A 17,280-nucleotide genomic window follows, 5' to 3' on the forward strand; every position below is an offset into this window, starting at 1 on the left:
GAATTTGGGATGTCTGGCCATGAAGATACAAGTTTGACAGCTGAAAAACTGGATTCTTCCAATGGATACCGTGGGCAAAAGCTTAAGTTAGTACAAATTTTTGACAAGAGTCAACCTATTAGATATGTTCATAATTATGATTCAAAAGTGATACTTGAAGGAGATATTTCTAAAGTGATATCATGGAAGTTGCAAATGGAAGTTGCAAATGAAAGGTTGCATTGCCAATTGCTTATCTAGCACCATAGGTTGGAAGGAAACGATGAGTCGACAACTTATTTTTAGATAATTTCATCGATTGCAGTGAGGAAAAAGTTGGTGATATATTTATAAAGCCACCTAAATCGAAATCATGTGTAAAATTACTTGGTGTTTATAGTCTAGAAAACCTTCTCTAGAGAGTCCCTCGCTCCTAAACTAAGTATTTGAGAATATTTGATACATTAGTCTTAGAAAATAATATAAATCTTAATTTAAATAGAAATCATTGATAATAAAAAGAGAGATCATGTTTAGAAATCTTGTTTTACTATTTAGTTAGAATCTTGTTGTTTAAGTTTATGATCTTCTTGCACTCAGAATTTGTTGAGAATCAATTGATAAAAAGCTTTTTTGAAAGTTAAATAGTGTTTTCAACATGGTTGCAAGACTATTTACCAGCACAAACATGGAATCCATGCGGCACTTGTTCGTTTAATCCACTACTATACCACCGTCGAGCATCTCTGGCTAAAACTGTATAGATGAATCTTTCACCGACAACAGGTACGTAGCCTTCCTCGTCATGTATTTGGGGCATAGGAACTGAAGACTTAATCGAAAGTGTTTGTCCCCATCACGAAACACAGCTATCATGGTCCTCCCTAGAGAAAAGTAGGTCCCCAGCTAAACAAAAAGACTTGAAAATATCAAAATCATAAGTGGCACAGTGGATGTTAGATAGAGTTGAAGTAGAGTGTTAGAGATTGGACGACTGACCCAAAAGGCAGGCCTGTGGTGCAGTTAATTTTCTTGCAGAAATAATGAGTTACATTGCATATCCCCGCATAAAATGAAGGGGCAGTCATTTCATTCTATCCTCTGCACGCATTGTGTACTACTTTGCGTTCCCCTTTTCTTTTTATCTCTCTTTAGTTGGTCTGATAATTGAGTCGCTCTTTTTTGGTGTTTTCCACTTCTTCAAAAATGGTCCAACCACTTAAAGAAAAAAAGAGATATCTGTCAAGACATGGCTCCGAAATTCCAACTATGATTCCTGTCATTCATGGTGCAACTCAACCTTTGCCTCCACTCAGAAATGCTTTCTTCTTCTCTCTCCTAGGGTTTTCTTTTTTCTTTTTTTCTTTTTTTCCTGGAAGTGAGGTAGCAGAATGTGATTCCCCACCCAACACTCACTCTCTCCCTCTAGGGCTTCTTTTTTTATTCAAGAATTCCTCGAATCTAAACATGTTTGATCATATCTGCAGTCTCAGTACTGAAAATCCGAATCTTTTATCAGTTTAACACTCAAGGGTTTACAAGGCGCACGCAACCTCTCTCGCTCTCGCTCTCGCTCTCGCTCTGCCTCTGTATGGGTGGAAATCATTCTGCGATAAGGGTTAATTCTTAAGTCGAGTCATGTTTTGTTGGCTTGATCAATGCTTGCGTATTTGGGTTATGCCCATCGGATTCATCTGTTTTTTAAGGACATCTTGCAGCAGATCTGCTTTCCATATAAGTTAGGGTTTTGGCTAGGTACTGGGATTTCAGAGATTTAGCTTTTCTGGGAAATTTAAAGCCATGATGAAATGGTCGAGATCTGTACTGTAGGGTATTAATAATATCTATATATACAATGAACATTTCCAACTTCAAATCTGGGCTTAATTATGATTTCCCCCCTCCATTTTTTGGTTTAGGGCTACCTAGCTCCAGTTTCCTGCCCTATTTTCCTCTTCTTTATGGCTCACGGAGCTAGATAACGATAGAGATCCTCTCTCACAATAGCTGGAAACGGGTCGTTTTAACATCTGGGTATATACAGCTGCATATGTATGCCACTTGCTTCTATCTATCGTGTTTAAGCTTTGAGAAGCCTTTTAACAAGTTTTTTGTCAAGATCAGAAATCAAACGAAGCCTCATATTTTGCGGGAGAACCTCAATTAGGTGCCTTTTCTGCCATTTAGGTCTCGTCTCAGTCATGATCTAAGTCACAGCCAAGAGATAATAAGGATTGAAGAACTTAAAATACAAGGAATGGATGGAGGACTCATTTGGAAATGACACCCTAAATAATATTTTCTGATGGCTAGTAAATGGCAGAAAAACTATGTTTAGGCTGTTGTTGTTGGTGTGTTTTAAAAATATTTTTAATAAAAATTAAATATTAAAAATATTTATTTTAATATATTAATATTAAAAATAAATTTTTAAAAATAAAAAAATATTATTTTAATATATTTCTAAATAAATAACATTTTATCCAATCACCCCCATAATTAATTCATCTTTAATTGATTAACCTGAGTAACGTTTCTAGATATGGGTAATTCGGTATCTTTAGCTGCTTAACATGGTCAGATCACACCAATTAGTTTGTATGCTTTTTCTATATATTGCTGGGATCCAATTTTTTTTTTTAAAAATCCTTATTATCATTAAATCCAAAAATATAATCACTTTGAATTTTTATTTTCATAAAGATAAATTTTTTTCTATGTATCTTTTTTATTTATCTTAGCCAACACAATATATATTTTTAACTAGAAACATTATTTCAGTTTTAAAAAAATTATTATTATTATTAAAGCAAGTTAAATAAAGAACAAAATAATATGTCCATATTTTCTGTAATTCAAATCTAAAAAAAATCATAAATGTGATAAAATCATGTTTCAAATTTATTTAAATATTTTAATAATTCAATAGAATTTTCATAAACAATTTATTATTAATATTATCATTTTTAGAACAAATATATAATAATTAAAAAATATTAAAATTAAAATTAATAATAGTATTTAAGATTTATGTTAAAATTGAAGAATAAGTGAATCCAATAAATATTTTTTAGATTATAAAAAAAAACAAAAAAAAAAACTATCAATATGTGAATACCTGCATGTCTAGCCTTGTTATATATATTTTTTTTATTAAGGAGGTGGATGACTCTGCCCTCTATTTAAAAAAAAAGAAAAAAAAAGTGATAAATTATAGTTTGTCTGTTATAATTTAGAAAATAAGCACGCCTTTGAACTCTTAAACCCATGATTTTTCACTTGTCACGTATCTAATCGACTGGGCTAAGACTTCAATTTGTTCTCAAACAATTAAAAATATATATTAAGATGTTTTACTATTTATTCGAATAACAAAGCACTAAAAGTGACGTAGTTATTATAGTGTACTGTAGATTAATGTGCACTTAATTAGGTCTTAATTAGAGCTATTTTAGTAACTAGTGAAATGCCTTTGTTACAAGTGAGGTGGTTGGATTTCAATAGTATAATTGTTCATAAATAACCAAATTTTGATATACAATTTTGAAGATGTATACGCCACATAATTAAATTACTATTTGTCAATTTGTTTCAATAATTAAAGGACTTTTGTTAAGGGTTTATTTAATTAGAGAATTTCCTTACTTTTTTTTTTAATTTATATTGAATTTAGAAAATATATTTTCTTATCTTTTTCATAGTTACCTCTTATAAAATTTTCACTATTTTTCAAATAAAAAATAAAATACAATAAAATAAGAAATACAATATTGATTTTTTATTTATTACAAACACTTTTATCAATATAAAACATTAAAATTATTTTCTTTTACATTTTCCATATTTTTTAATGTAATAATTTTATTTGTTTATAATAAATCTTATATAAATTATTTTTATGAAGTAAATAAGTCGTGATTTAAATTTGTGCATGTTACGGGCACACAATGAAAGTCTTAAAAGCATTAATGAGTGGTGTGAATTAGGTGTTTAATTAAAGGTTTGATCATTTAATACTTCAAAATATTAAAAAAAATATTTAATATGAAAATGCACAACGTAAATGAGATAGAGATTAAGAAAGACACATCAGTTTATAGTGATTTAGAAAACTATCTACTCTACTCTTTAAACTATTATTCAATTATTAACTAACAACAAAGTTTTCTTTACGACGAGGTCTTATCAATACACTAATTATTTTATAGATTCAAGATTAAAAAACCTTTCACTCTCAATCTTTCTTATCAATACATTAATTATTTTATGGTTCAAGATTAAAAAACCTTTCACTCTCAATCTTTTTCAATAATCAAGTTCTTAACCTTTCAAATGGCCCACGATCCAAACTTTTTTAAATGATTCAAATGTTACTTACACTCTTATAATAAAATATCTTTCATAATAATTTATTATAGCTCATAAAAAAAAAATTACAATGAATTTAACTCAACCCTTTATGGAAAGTAATCTAGCACAAGAATATATAAAAAAGAATTGATACAAATAAAGCTCAAAGCTCGATGAGGATTATGAAAGTAATGAGAGCTTTTCATACTACACAGATTGCAAGCATTAAGTGTATTTTCACAAGAAATAAACAAGCACTTAGCCGTACTCTAACCAGACAATTTAGGAGATCATAATTTTGAATTTTTAAAGTTGCTTATAAATTATAAACGACCATATTTGAAAGAAAATGAGTTGTTTATGATAAGATACGGGACAAACTTATCTAAGCATTTTTCCTAGACAACTCATACTAAAAAGTGAATTATTTTTACAAATAAATAAAATAAAATATTTATTTATGAAAATAAAACAAAATAATAAAATTACCTTACATCAATTATTTTTTTAAATAAATAAAATTAATTAAATATTTAAATTTATAAATAAAATTATAATTTGAAAATAAATAAATTATCATTGAAAATAATTAATAAATAAAAGAAATTTTTAAATTTTTATAAATTATTTATTTTTAAAAATAATTTTATAAACGTATTGTAAATATATTTTTATTGATAATAATGAATATTTTATCTCATTATATAAAATGAAATTTAAGTTAATATTTCCAATTCTATCATGACATTATTTAATTTTCTTAAACATTTTACAATAAATACTTTTTGTAAGCCAAACGGTTATATAGAAAGAACTTGATGCAAGAGATTTTAGACTTATGATAATGGCTATAATTTTCAATCTGATTGTTTGATTGAGCACTACAAGATTTAACAGTTTTATCGATGAAATTTTTCCGTCAGCGTAAGACATATATTTCATCGGTAATTATTTTACCAACGAAATCACCGACAAAAATGATCCGTCGATGAATCTTTCATTGGTAATTTTTTTTTTCTGTTGGTAATAAAAAACAAATACCCGCTTCATTCCGTCGGTATATCCCTCGGCAATAATATTTGTTTTATTACCAACGGATTTACCGAGGGATATACGGTAATTATTTAAAAACATTTAAAAAAATTCAATTTTTAAAATTATAAAATAATTAAATTAACATAAATCAACACTGTATAATATATACTCAAAATGCTTGGAAAAAAGAATAAGAAAATCAACTCAAACAAATTTGCAACAAATAAATAAAACAAAAAAATAAATTCAACTAAAAAAATTCATATGAAAAAAATGAAGTTGCAATTGCTAAAAATTTAAAAATCTTACAAATAAATCAACTAAAAATTGATTTCATATGAAAAAACAAATCTCACAACAACATGTATACAATTATTAAGAACAAAAACAATTAAAAATAAAATAAAAAACAAATATAGTGAAAAAAATCATGAAAAAAGAACAAAAAAGAAAAATCTTACCTTAATGTAGTTGCAACTGAAGCTAAGGAGAGAAATTTTTTTTTGTAAAGCATATTAATTAAAAAAAAAACTAAAAGGATAAAAGAAGAAAGAAGAAGAAGACATACCCGAGCATGGAGGAAAAGAGAAGGAGATGAGGAGAAAAAAGAAGAGAAAGAAATAGATATTGATGCTTTTTACATATAGTGAAGAAGAAAAAGAAGAAGAAGAAGTAGTAGAAGAAGAATAATAAGAAATGAGTCTGTCTCTAGTGAAATAAGGGGATTCAGACTTTTTATTGGGGTGCGTTAGCGATGGATTTACCGACAGATAATTGAATATTAATATTTTTTAATTATTCCGTCGGTAATTCCATCAGTAATATTTAATTTAAATTTTCAATTTCGTAAAAAGTTTTCAGAAACCGCCAACAATTACCGATGATTTTTTAATCCGTCGGTGATTCCATCTGTAATATTTAAATGAAAATTTTAAATTGTTTGAATTTTTTCAAAAAACAGCCAAATAACACTGACGACTTTTCAATCCGTCGGTGATTTTGTCCGTAAATAACAAAAATTAACAGTGTAATTGGAAAGTGAACAGCTCTATAGCTCTTTGGAAAATACCGACGGAAAATTCCGTCGGTGATTCTCTTTGTAATTGACATGATGAACAGTGTTCACAGTTTACCGACGGAATTTATTCCATCGGTAATTTCGTTGGTAAAAATGACACGTCATCATTTTTTTTGCTTTGTTTTAATTTTTTTTCCCACTGTAATTCCCTCGGTATTTCCGTTTGTATTTATTGATTTTCTGGTAGTGGAGCTAAAATTTTGTAAGAAGATTCTAAAAACCTTATTTTATATTGAGTTAACTTTTTGTAACCTTCCAATATTGGTAAGACCCCCAAATTAGGCCCAAAAATTACTATTCATGATTGATCATATTTTTCTATTTAGTTTAGAATTCTTTTATCATTTTTCTGTTCTATTTAAGCAGCCTGTAATATCATGTTTTGATTATTGAGATTAAAATTCATAATATTTTTCTCTTATTGTAAGAATTGTGTACGACTAGGGTTTCTCAAGTGGTTTTCGTTTATCCCTTCCTATTAACCTTTCAACCTTAATTTGTTGTTGTCGTCGTCTTCATCATTTGGTATCAAAATCTAATATGCTAGTGTTTTATTGTTATGTGATGTTGAAAAACTATGTCTAGAAAAAAACACAAGACACAGTGTGTTCATGTAGAAGGTGATGAGAAGGTCCCATCTCGGGAATGAGACATCCAAGAGTGCAACGCTAACAAACTAAAAATTAAGGGTCTACAAAGACAAGTTTTGAAATTAACTCATTGGCTGTAAAGAGAGACTAATAGAGGCAAGTTGTAGAATTAACTCGTTAATTGGAAGAGAGAAACAGAATTGTGAGAAGAGTGAGCATGAATTCATAGCTAGTTTTGAGAACTCGTTTCAGAGGTATAAGTAGAGGACACAGCCTCTTGATCGGGATGAATGTGATATTGAAATTGTTTTTTTTTTTTTATGATTCCAGTTCTTTTATAGATTGGAATTAACTAGCAAAATTTAATGAGAAAGAAGCTCAAGATGTCATTGAGCTTAAGAGTTGTAAAAACCTAAAAATTTCTATAAATTGAGATCTATAAGTATTCTCTCATGAAATTGAAGATTTCTTTGATACTCCAAAAGAGTTCTTTGGAGCTAACATTGAAGATCACAAAATAGTAGACATTTCCATCACTAAAGAAACTAGTGGACCAACCTTCTGTTCTTCGCTAATAATCAAATGACCAAAATTGATGCTTAAAGAATTTCAAGGTGGTTTTGGTACGGTCAACACAGCTGTGTTGCCAAAAAATAACATCCTAATTGCTATCAACGACAATAACCTCATGCTAGTTTCTAAGTTTAATGCTTGACAATGAATTTTGTTTTGGCATGTGCATTTGATAATAAGAAATCCTATAAAGAGCTAACAAGAATTTTTTTTGTAGGTCTAGAGAGACTCCTATGTTAAATTTCTCTGTCCTAATGATTCAATAGAGTTAGCGTCTTAGTGGTTGACGAGTGCTAGTGAACCTCAAAACCAATTCCACTAATGAAGCAACATCTATTCGTGATGTATGAAAAAGTGATTGTTGGCAAACCACTATATGTTACACTTTCATCATGAAAGAAAGATAAAAGAGTTAGGAGGCAAGCTCAAATTCTTTAAATGCGACTAGTTACAGGTTCAACCTTTATTAGAAATCCACAAGATCAAAGCAAAAACAATATAAATTTGAGAACGCGTTCTGTCCAACAAGTGAAGACTAATACATAGGATTTTGGTCAAGCATGCAATTTTATGATAATAGGCATAATGTTCAATCCGCCCATTGAATTGAGATAAAGTTTTTTAGGAGATTGTAGAAGCCTTGCTTTCCATATGGTTAAATTCTCATATGTTCCTATTTAATTTTTTTTTTTCATGTTCGATTTAGGATGCTTTTAACTTGTATTATTCAAGCAGCCTAGGAGAACTGTAATTTTGCATTATCCAATGAAGGCTATTACTATAAAAATTTATTGTATGAACATAATGTGACATTATTATACCAATAGAAAACTTAATAAAACATTTTTACTAGTAGAAATAAACTATATCAAAATTCTGACGATGTTTTTTATCAAACAAAAGCAAAACTGGTGTATAATGTTTTATATATCTCAAGACTTATCCATGTTATGTCCTATAACAACTCAACCAGCAAAAAAAAAAAACCAAAAGGATAAAAAAACTTTAGGTGGGACAGTGCTAGTTACTCGAAGAACAGCTATCTAAAAAGCAAAGATTGTTGCATGATACTACGTAGACAAAACAAATGAAAGAAATTCTATGTGTTTATCAAAAAAGTAAAAAGAAAAAGAAAAGAGAATAAGAAAGAAACTTCCATTTGCGTGATAGCCTATAGTAAGGCACTTCTACCAAAGAAGATTAATTTAAATAAAAAATAAATAAAAAGGAGTATCCTATGATCTTACTAGCTCGTTTTATTTTCATTAATTTCTTAAGTTATTATGAAAAATCATATTGGGCGGCTGCATTTGTCTTCTTCTTATTGAATATTGAATTTCATGTGATAAGTTGCTTTCATGTTGTGAATATAATTGCTCAATGCAAAGAATTTTCACCAGGACCATAAAAAGAAAGAAAGAAAAAGTTTAATTTTAGCTAACTCTTTTGATATGTCCATTTTATACCTAACTTAAATCATGAGAATTGCATCCACATGAGTAAATATTCTTTTTTTTTTTAGGTTTATATATATTAAGAATAAGAATTGTAGTGTATTGTCTCTTTAACAATCTAAAATGAAAGAAATTCTATATGTATATCTTTATAAGAATTGCATCCACATGTGTTGTTTTAGTATATTATTTCTTTTACACTTTAAATATTACCCTCTTTCTAATTGTTTCAATATAAAGGGAAAATATGCATTGTAATGTCAACATTTAGTTATAAAGTTGCTAACTCATAATATGATGACTGACTTAGTACATAAAAGTCATGTGCTTTCTGACATATGGTGCAAAAAGTTCTCCTTTTCCCCGCTTTCTTCTCCTATTTCAATTTTTGTTTTTCCTTTACGGTATATATGGTCGCTTGACCTATAGCTTTAACATTTGTAAAAGCACAACGTACATCTGGTGTTTTCCTTTCTGAACTGTTTTCAGCAACATAGATATAGTTCATGTAATCTATAACAAGAAAATGAAGTATTGTTCGTGTTTTGCATCTTGGCAAGATTCACACAAATTGGAAGACGCATTTCTTTAAAATTGTCTTGAAATCTTAATCACACTTTTGCAATACAAGCAAATCAATACGATTATATTCATCTAATTCTTGATCTTTTGTTTTTCCTCTTTGTTTTTTGTTCGAAATGTCATCATTAAAAAGCTCAAGATGATGTTTCCACCAAACTTCTTGACTATAAGCCAACAATCATGTTGAAGATGACTTGTTACTTACTTCTACTTAATGTTATCTATAATATTTGGCATACCCTTTCAAAAAAAAAAAAAACAACAACTAGGTTACTCAATCAAAATCTATACATGTCTAGTGTTTTTGCATCCTCACAACTTCACGGGTCAAAACCATATGGATAACCCCCTTAAGAAGTACACATGATTGGAATCTATACCTTTTTCATTAGAATTTGAGTGTCCTTTCTCATTTTTTTTTTGTTTTGTTTCTTTTAGTATTGATTTCGGCCTCAATATGAATATGCCCTGACTTTTTATGCATGGTGTTTGTCCTTTCCAAGAGCTTTATTATTTTGTATTTTTATCCTGAATCCACCATCCTCCCCTTCACCCCCATTAACTACAAAAAGATATACAATCCATACCTTCATTGATAACAATTTGACAACAACTACAGGTCTATGTGTTATTTGTCCTGTTTTGCTATCAATTTGGATTCAAAAAAAGAGAGCAAATAATGCTTTGTACCTCCCTTCCTTGAGAAATTAATGTCTTCATCCCTAACAACTTTGTTTTTATATCCCTATCTTCTTACAAGCTAATTGGAAGATTAGCATTTAGACTCACAAGTGCTTTTCTTTGTTTTGTTTCCCTTAACCATCGAATTCACTTAACGTTATCGATTTCAATTGAAAGTTTCTTATTATATATATGTTCATTTCTGATCATATCATCACCAAATGACGGCCAAAACTCTCAATAGTCTGTTGTATATACCTTGCATGGCTTTATTAGAAAAATACTATTATAGTAATCTAGAAACTAGTTGAACCTTTCTTTAAAGCGTTAATTCTCTTATCCAAACTTGCACAACATAAGCAATTATACTGGGCACCAATATGCTTAGTGCATAAATGCTAGATACCACTTTCTTATTTGTTTGATAATCTAATAAGGGTGATTGACACATATGTCTGTACATTTGTCTTGGTCAATAAAGAAAGGACAGAAACTCTAAATAGAGGCTTGAACTATAGTGATTAACCGGGCAATGTTATCATGACCATATTTACCTTCCCATTTCACATGCCAACCAATAAAACTTGAAAATGGTGGGCTTTAATCGTGGAATGATTTTTTTTTAGTCATCATGCATGATTAGAAGATAAAATTCATTTGGCAAACCATTAGTACTAAGGATAGTTCTTTAAATTTTTATTTTAATGTTTTTTAAATCATTGTAATCACATTTCACTCGCTTTACCCAATCAAATGGAAGGTTTTCTTTTTTTAGAAGAGATAAGAATCATTTAGTAAATTATGGAATATTAGTTGCAGTTATTCGAAAAAATCCATAATTATCTAATTAATTATAAATCATTGTAATCACATTTCACTTGCTTTACCCAATCAAATGGAAGGTTTTCTTTTTTTAGGAGAGATAAGAATCATTTAGTAAATTATAGAATATTAGTTGCAGTTATTCGAAAAAATCCATAATTATCTAATTAATTAATCATGTATATATATATATATATATATATATATATATATATATGGTGACACACACACACACGAGAAATTGTTTACCAAATTAATTCCACTTTTTACTAATTAATGGCATTAATTAAGAATAACGAAATGAGATAAGATTCATTTTTCTTTTTATGAATGAGACCATTATTGTTGTACTAAGAAATATACAATGTTTTTATTCAGTTTCTCCTATTATATTTCATTCATTATAGCAATAAAAAAAAAAGGTGTTTAACATTGCCTAGCATTTTGGTGCTAGAACAACTTGCTAATCTATAAAATATAATAATGTTAGTGAGATAAAATTATATACTGTCTAACTGTAATTTAAGGGTTTTTCATGAGATTATGTTTTTAATTATCGGATTTACAATTTCACAATTTCCAATTCTTAGATAGTTACATTGTAATTCATTAGTGAAAGTCATGTTCATACCGAGATGTTATTCTCTCGAATATTTTCAACTAGCAGCAGCAACATCCCTGTTAACTAGTCTAAAGAGTTTAAACATGAAGAAAATACCTTAAAAGCCTGATGTTTCTACGTTGGTCACTTTCCAAAGTAATTTTAGTTAAGGTCTTCAAACTTTTCATTCCAAAGGTTATTGGGTGTGCATGTCATAAACATTATCTAAATTGCAATATGGTTAGGTTTCACAATAGATAAAATTTAAAGTAAGATCATGTTCATTGTGATTAAATCCTTCCACAAAATGATGATGAAAGAGTTTTAGACATAGTTCAATACATGTTATGTACTTGTTTCCTTCTACTAGATACTTGTGATCACATGTAATTAGTTCATGGATACAATTAATTCTTTTTGTTTTTCTTGTTCATTTCAACTGCATGTATAACAACAACCACAAAATAAAGAAAAGGAACCCTTGAATTTAGATTTCCTTTCAAGCATCTACTTAATTTCCATTATTGTATAACAAATATATCAGGGAAGCTTGTCATCAAAATATGGTAGAAACCAATCATAATTTCTTTTGCTATGGATTACAAAAATTTTCTTGAAATTTATAAAAATCCAAATATTACAAATAAGATTCATTTGTTAATTAGTTTTAATGTTCCAACATAGGTTCAGGTAGAAAAATTCATTTTTTACCGTTTTTATTGGAAGAAAATTAGTGTGGTAGGAGTTTATGGACAATAATGCAACAAGCAAAATAAAAGAACAAGAAAAAGACTTGAGAGGAAAGAATGTTTCATTAAGTGTTTTCTTTTCAATACACATTTTCTCTTTATTACACTTATGTTTTATGCTTCTGATTATAAGTCTATCTATAGGCCTAAAGTCCTAAACAATCAATGAACTAAACTCATAAAAGGAAAACATATTCTGAACAAGAAAAGTAATTTTGTCGACTTAACTGGTTGACCATTAATTTCATTCAACTAGTAGACCAATCCATTTCATTCAACCGATCGACCTGTTTTCAACTGATAGACTAGTTTCTCTGTTTTTCAGAAAAACCAAAAATCTAATTTATTTTCAACATCCCCTATAAACTTGATTTCTTATAACCCCTAACATATCTCTTATCTTGCCAAAACATCTTGTTTAAGTGGTTTTGTGAAAATATCTGTGACTTGGTCATAGGTCTTCACATACTTAACTTCAACTTTTTTGTTTGTAATGCAATCTCATAGGTAATGAAATCTTGTGTCAATGTGCTTACTTCTGTCATAAAACACATGATTCTTTGTTAAGGCAATGAATGATGAGTTGTTTATATATATAAATTTATGTAGGCTTCTCATGTAATATTCTCAACTCTTTCAATATTCTTCTTAGTCATATAGAATGACAAACACATGATGTGGCAGCTACATATTCAGCTTCATAAATTGATAATGTGACTATAAATTGCTTATTCGAACTCCATGTGAATGTTATGTCTCCAATGTAGAAGACAAAACTTGTAATGCTCTTTCTATCATCCAAGTCTCCAGCCCAATCATAGAATAAGCCAAAATTTATGGTACCTTTGATATATCAAAGAATTCGCTTCAAAGCTTTGAGATGTGTCATAGTTAGTGTCTTCATGAACCTACTCACAAGTCCTGCTCCAAAGAGAATATATGGACATAACTCTTCTCTAACAATTGTCATAAACTCAATATATTGTTTTTTAAAGTTAGAATATAATAGACATCACCAATAAATTAATGACTACCATTTTTCAATCTAATAAGAATCGAACATTTCTCTTTGATGAAAACCTTTAAATGATCTGTGAATGTGACATTACCTCTAATTGATTCATCAAGCTCCATAAACTTGTTTTTTTTTCTCTTTTTCTACAACTAGATTGACATCCTCTTCAACCCTTTTAGTTGGATCCACCAATCCCTAGCATAATGACCCATCTTTTTAAAATTATAACTTTTAACTTTTGTTTTGTCAAACTTGGTTATCGAATTGCCACTATCAATTGAATCGGTCAACCAGTTTGTTTCATTTAGTATTCTTTTTCAAATCTGCCTTTTCCACCTATTGAGATTGTCTCGGTCTTCTCTTTCAAATTTGTCTCTTCCACCTTTTTCTCTGCCTTGTTTATGTCCTCTACTCCCTTGGGTATATCTAGAACCATCTTGCTTCTTTTTTGGATAGTGTTTTTAAAAAAGTCCTTGCACACCTATGTCATCTTAAATGTCACTAACTCATTTTTCATGGGTTGTAGTTTTCTTATGAGTCATTGAATTGTCAAAAAAACCTATATTTTATGATTTTTCTATTGGAACCACCATATAATGGCTCTTCCTTTGCAACAAGCATGGAATATTTTCTACCACACGTGTTTCCTCTATCTTCTCCTCATATCTTTTCATATGATTGTATACGACCAATACTCTAGCAAAGTGGTCTGAAATACTCTCTGATACAAGTATATGCACCTTTTTGACATTGTAGCTCATTGGTTTGCAAAACTTCTTAATGCTTACTTGGCGGTTGTTGCACTGGCCATTATCTCAAAAGTGGCATCATCTAGATATTGGTGGATGATTGTGAATGCATGTTGATCCTTCTTTTGTGCCTTTTGCAAGGCATCTTTTTAGGCTGAAGTCAACGTTACTTTTTTCATAGGCGCCTCTAAACCTTTTTCAACCATTTTCCACATCTCTTAGGAACCTAGCCAAGCTTTTACACGAATACACCAAATTTCATAATTGTCCTTTGTCAAACGAGGACACTGAAGTAGGAAGTTTGAATTGACCGTGTCAAACAATAAAAAATAAGTTTTGATACCATTTGTTGGAAGAAACTTAGTGTGGTAGGAGTTTATGGACATCAATGAAACAAGAAAAACTAAAGAACAAGAAGAAAATTTGAAAGGAATGAATGTTTTATTGAGTGTTTTCTCTTCAATACATCTTTTTCTCTCTATTACACGTATGTTTTATGCTTCTGATTACAAGTTTATTTATAGACCTAAAATTCTAGACAATCAAGAAATTAAACTAATCAAAGGAAAACCTATTTTGAACAAGTTATTCTACCGACTTAACTAGTCGACTAGTTCTCAACTAATAAACCGGTTCATTTAATTTCACCAGTTGATCGGTTTCTCTAATTTTCAAAAGACATCATAAATCTAGTTTATTTTCAACAATTTGAATCCTGTGACTAAGTTACAAAAGAGTCTATATATGAGTGTGCTTAATCTGACTCCAACATAACTTATATGCATGGTGAGGAAAACAAAACAAAACAAAGGGTAGAGAAATCTGTGATGTTTTATTAATGTGAAGTCCTCTTTTCAAGTTTCAACGAATATTTATATATATGCTTTCATACTATGTGAAGCTAAGACACAAGAAACACACAACTCTTGATTTCATTAAAATTAAACTACTTAACAATCATTGAGAAAGCACATCGCTGGAAAATCTCCAGATGCAAAGCTAAAACACATACATGATATATAAATAAATAAATATATATATGCGCGCGCACGGTCCAACCAGATAAACAAACCATACATAGTATTCTTCAAATCTTTGTCCGCTTGACAGCTCAAGGGTGGTGAGAGAGATGAATATCCATGCTAGCACATACTGCCAATGGTGCATGCCTGATCCCATGTCTTGTATTGAAAGTCTGAGAATTGATGCTGCAACCAATCATATATGGGATGGTCAGAAATCTGAATAACAAGTATTTTTTTAACATAGAGTAAGCAATACATATAGCAAATTAAATAAAAATATATATATCATCAATACCGAACATCTTGGAAAACAAAGAAACCTCTCTTTGGAGCTTACCTCCTGATCAGGAGTTCCAGTGTTGTGCAGATTATTGAGAAAAGAGGGACTCCAGTACTTGCCCATAATCACCAAGTTTTCATCAATCATGCCCTCTGGAGTACGTAATTTCTCTCGCTCGTGATAGATTGCCACATCAACTTCAGCTAGCTGAACTTCTAAGGAAGGATTAAAATTGTGAGTGCCAGATTCTTGATCACCAGTTTCTAATGGAGTATCCCAACAACCTGCGAATTGATTCAATTCATTGTTTGATGATTCTTCAGAAAACTTCAATTTGTCGATTCTTCGACTGCACAAGTACTTTTCTTTCGTTCTCTCCCTCGCTCTTGCTCTTGCCTTCTCCCTTGATTCCTTTGCAAAAGGGTTGAATGGAGTTTTACGCGATGATGCTCTCCTAGTCCTCTCTTTCTTGACACATGGTGAGGATCTACCCTTGGAAACATTCCTCCCTTTCGTGGTAGTTTCAATATTGATTTCGGTCAGCATTTCACGCTCAGAAGTAGAAGATGCACTCTTGGTGCCATCACTGCCGCTATAATTCATATGGGGGGAGCCACTGGATAGTTTCTTGATTTCATTCTTTGCCTGTATGAGTAACCATTCAACAGTCTTGCTAGCTTTATCAAAGCGTAGCTTGTCTTGCAGATCAAAGAACTCTCTGGCAACCTTTAGTGACAATCTCATTCTCCGATCTCTTGGTCCTTGAGCCGTGTTAATCTTGCTATGCCGATCTCTCTTTGAAGATCTCTTTCTTAGGATCTGATCAGTGCTGTTGTTGGATTTCTTGTTGCAGATTCCGGCTAGCTCAATAACGGCACTTTTATTGGAATCCGCCATGTTATTAACAACAGTACTCTGGGATAGATTAGTACTAGTAGCTGTAGCTCTCAAGGGTTGCTCCTGAAAAAAAAGGTCATAGTTTTGTTGGAGAAAAATAAGATGGTCTTCAAATTCTTGCTGATCACAAGGGATAAAAGGAGAGGGCAAGCAGAGAGATAAAGGAGGAGGGACATCTTGTTTGGGATAGGAAATGATATCACTGAACAAGGGCATGTTATAAGCTTGTTGATCACTACAGGAGATGGCGTCGTTGGCATTGTAGCTTAATGGAAACATTTGAGCTTTGCGATATCACCAAACAATACCTAGCTAGCCGCCGTAGAGCTCCCTTGGGAGGAATAGTCGCTTGAGAATGACATGTGCACCAATGTGTTACCTAACAATATGCCTCCTTGTGCATAGAGTATTCTCCACTTCTCTAGCTAGTTCAAGTCCATGTATCCTTTTCAAGTTCACTTTCTCTGCAAACAATGGAAATCATAAGTGAGAGACGACAACAAATTGTTACTACTGTTTACTTGTCATTTTTTTTTTCCTTCTTTTTTCTCCTTCCCTCCCTTTATCAGAGAGCGAGTTTGCATACGCGTATGTGTTTGGTGAGTTTAAGATGGAGAGAAACAGGGAATATCCATCTTCCTCCCCGACTAGAGCACGAGAAAGACAGCACAGCACAAGTACTACATGTCCATGGGGGGTGCAAGAATGGGAGATAAGGGGGAAGCTATGCAGGGATTTGAATAATGATGGTAGGAGTCAAGGCACCCTAGGAGAGGGGATTTTATGGGAGACAAGGAACTATCTTTTTTTTTCTTTTGTT

The 17,280-nt window shown here is 30.7% G+C and overlaps 1 protein-coding gene and 1 long non-coding RNA gene across 4 annotated transcripts in view; one reads left to right on the forward strand and one right to left on the reverse strand.

The window, feature by feature from the left end:
* Positions 1-17,280, forward strand: part of LOC112323554 (uncharacterized) — a 29,806-nt gene that overhangs the window by 4,701 nt on the left and 7,825 nt on the right. Inside the window, exon 4 of one of the 3 annotated variants that reach the window (XR_002976980.2) lies at positions 16,417-17,183. The exons of the other annotated variants lie outside the window; for them this stretch is intronic. This is a non-coding gene — a long non-coding RNA (uncharacterized LOC112323554). Of the gene's footprint in view, positions 1-16,416; positions 17,184-17,280 lie in introns of those variants that run through there. 3 annotated transcript variants of the gene reach the window in all.
* Positions 15,173-16,739, reverse strand: LOC7487090 (uncharacterized). The gene is made up of 2 exons (XM_024582136.2): positions 15,621-16,739; positions 15,173-15,466 (listed from the first exon to the last, which is right to left on the reverse strand). Exons 1-2 carry the CDS (start codon positions 16,737-16,739, stop codon positions 15,401-15,403), a joined length of 1,185 nt encoding a protein of 394 aa, XP_024437904.1. The 3' UTR covers positions 15,173-15,400.

The sequence above is a fragment of the Populus trichocarpa genome, chromosome 12 (genome assembly GCF_000002775.5).
Source record: "Populus trichocarpa isolate Nisqually-1 chromosome 12, P.trichocarpa_v4.1, whole genome shotgun sequence".
Taxonomy (NCBI): Eukaryota; Viridiplantae; Streptophyta; class Magnoliopsida; order Malpighiales; family Salicaceae; genus Populus; species Populus trichocarpa.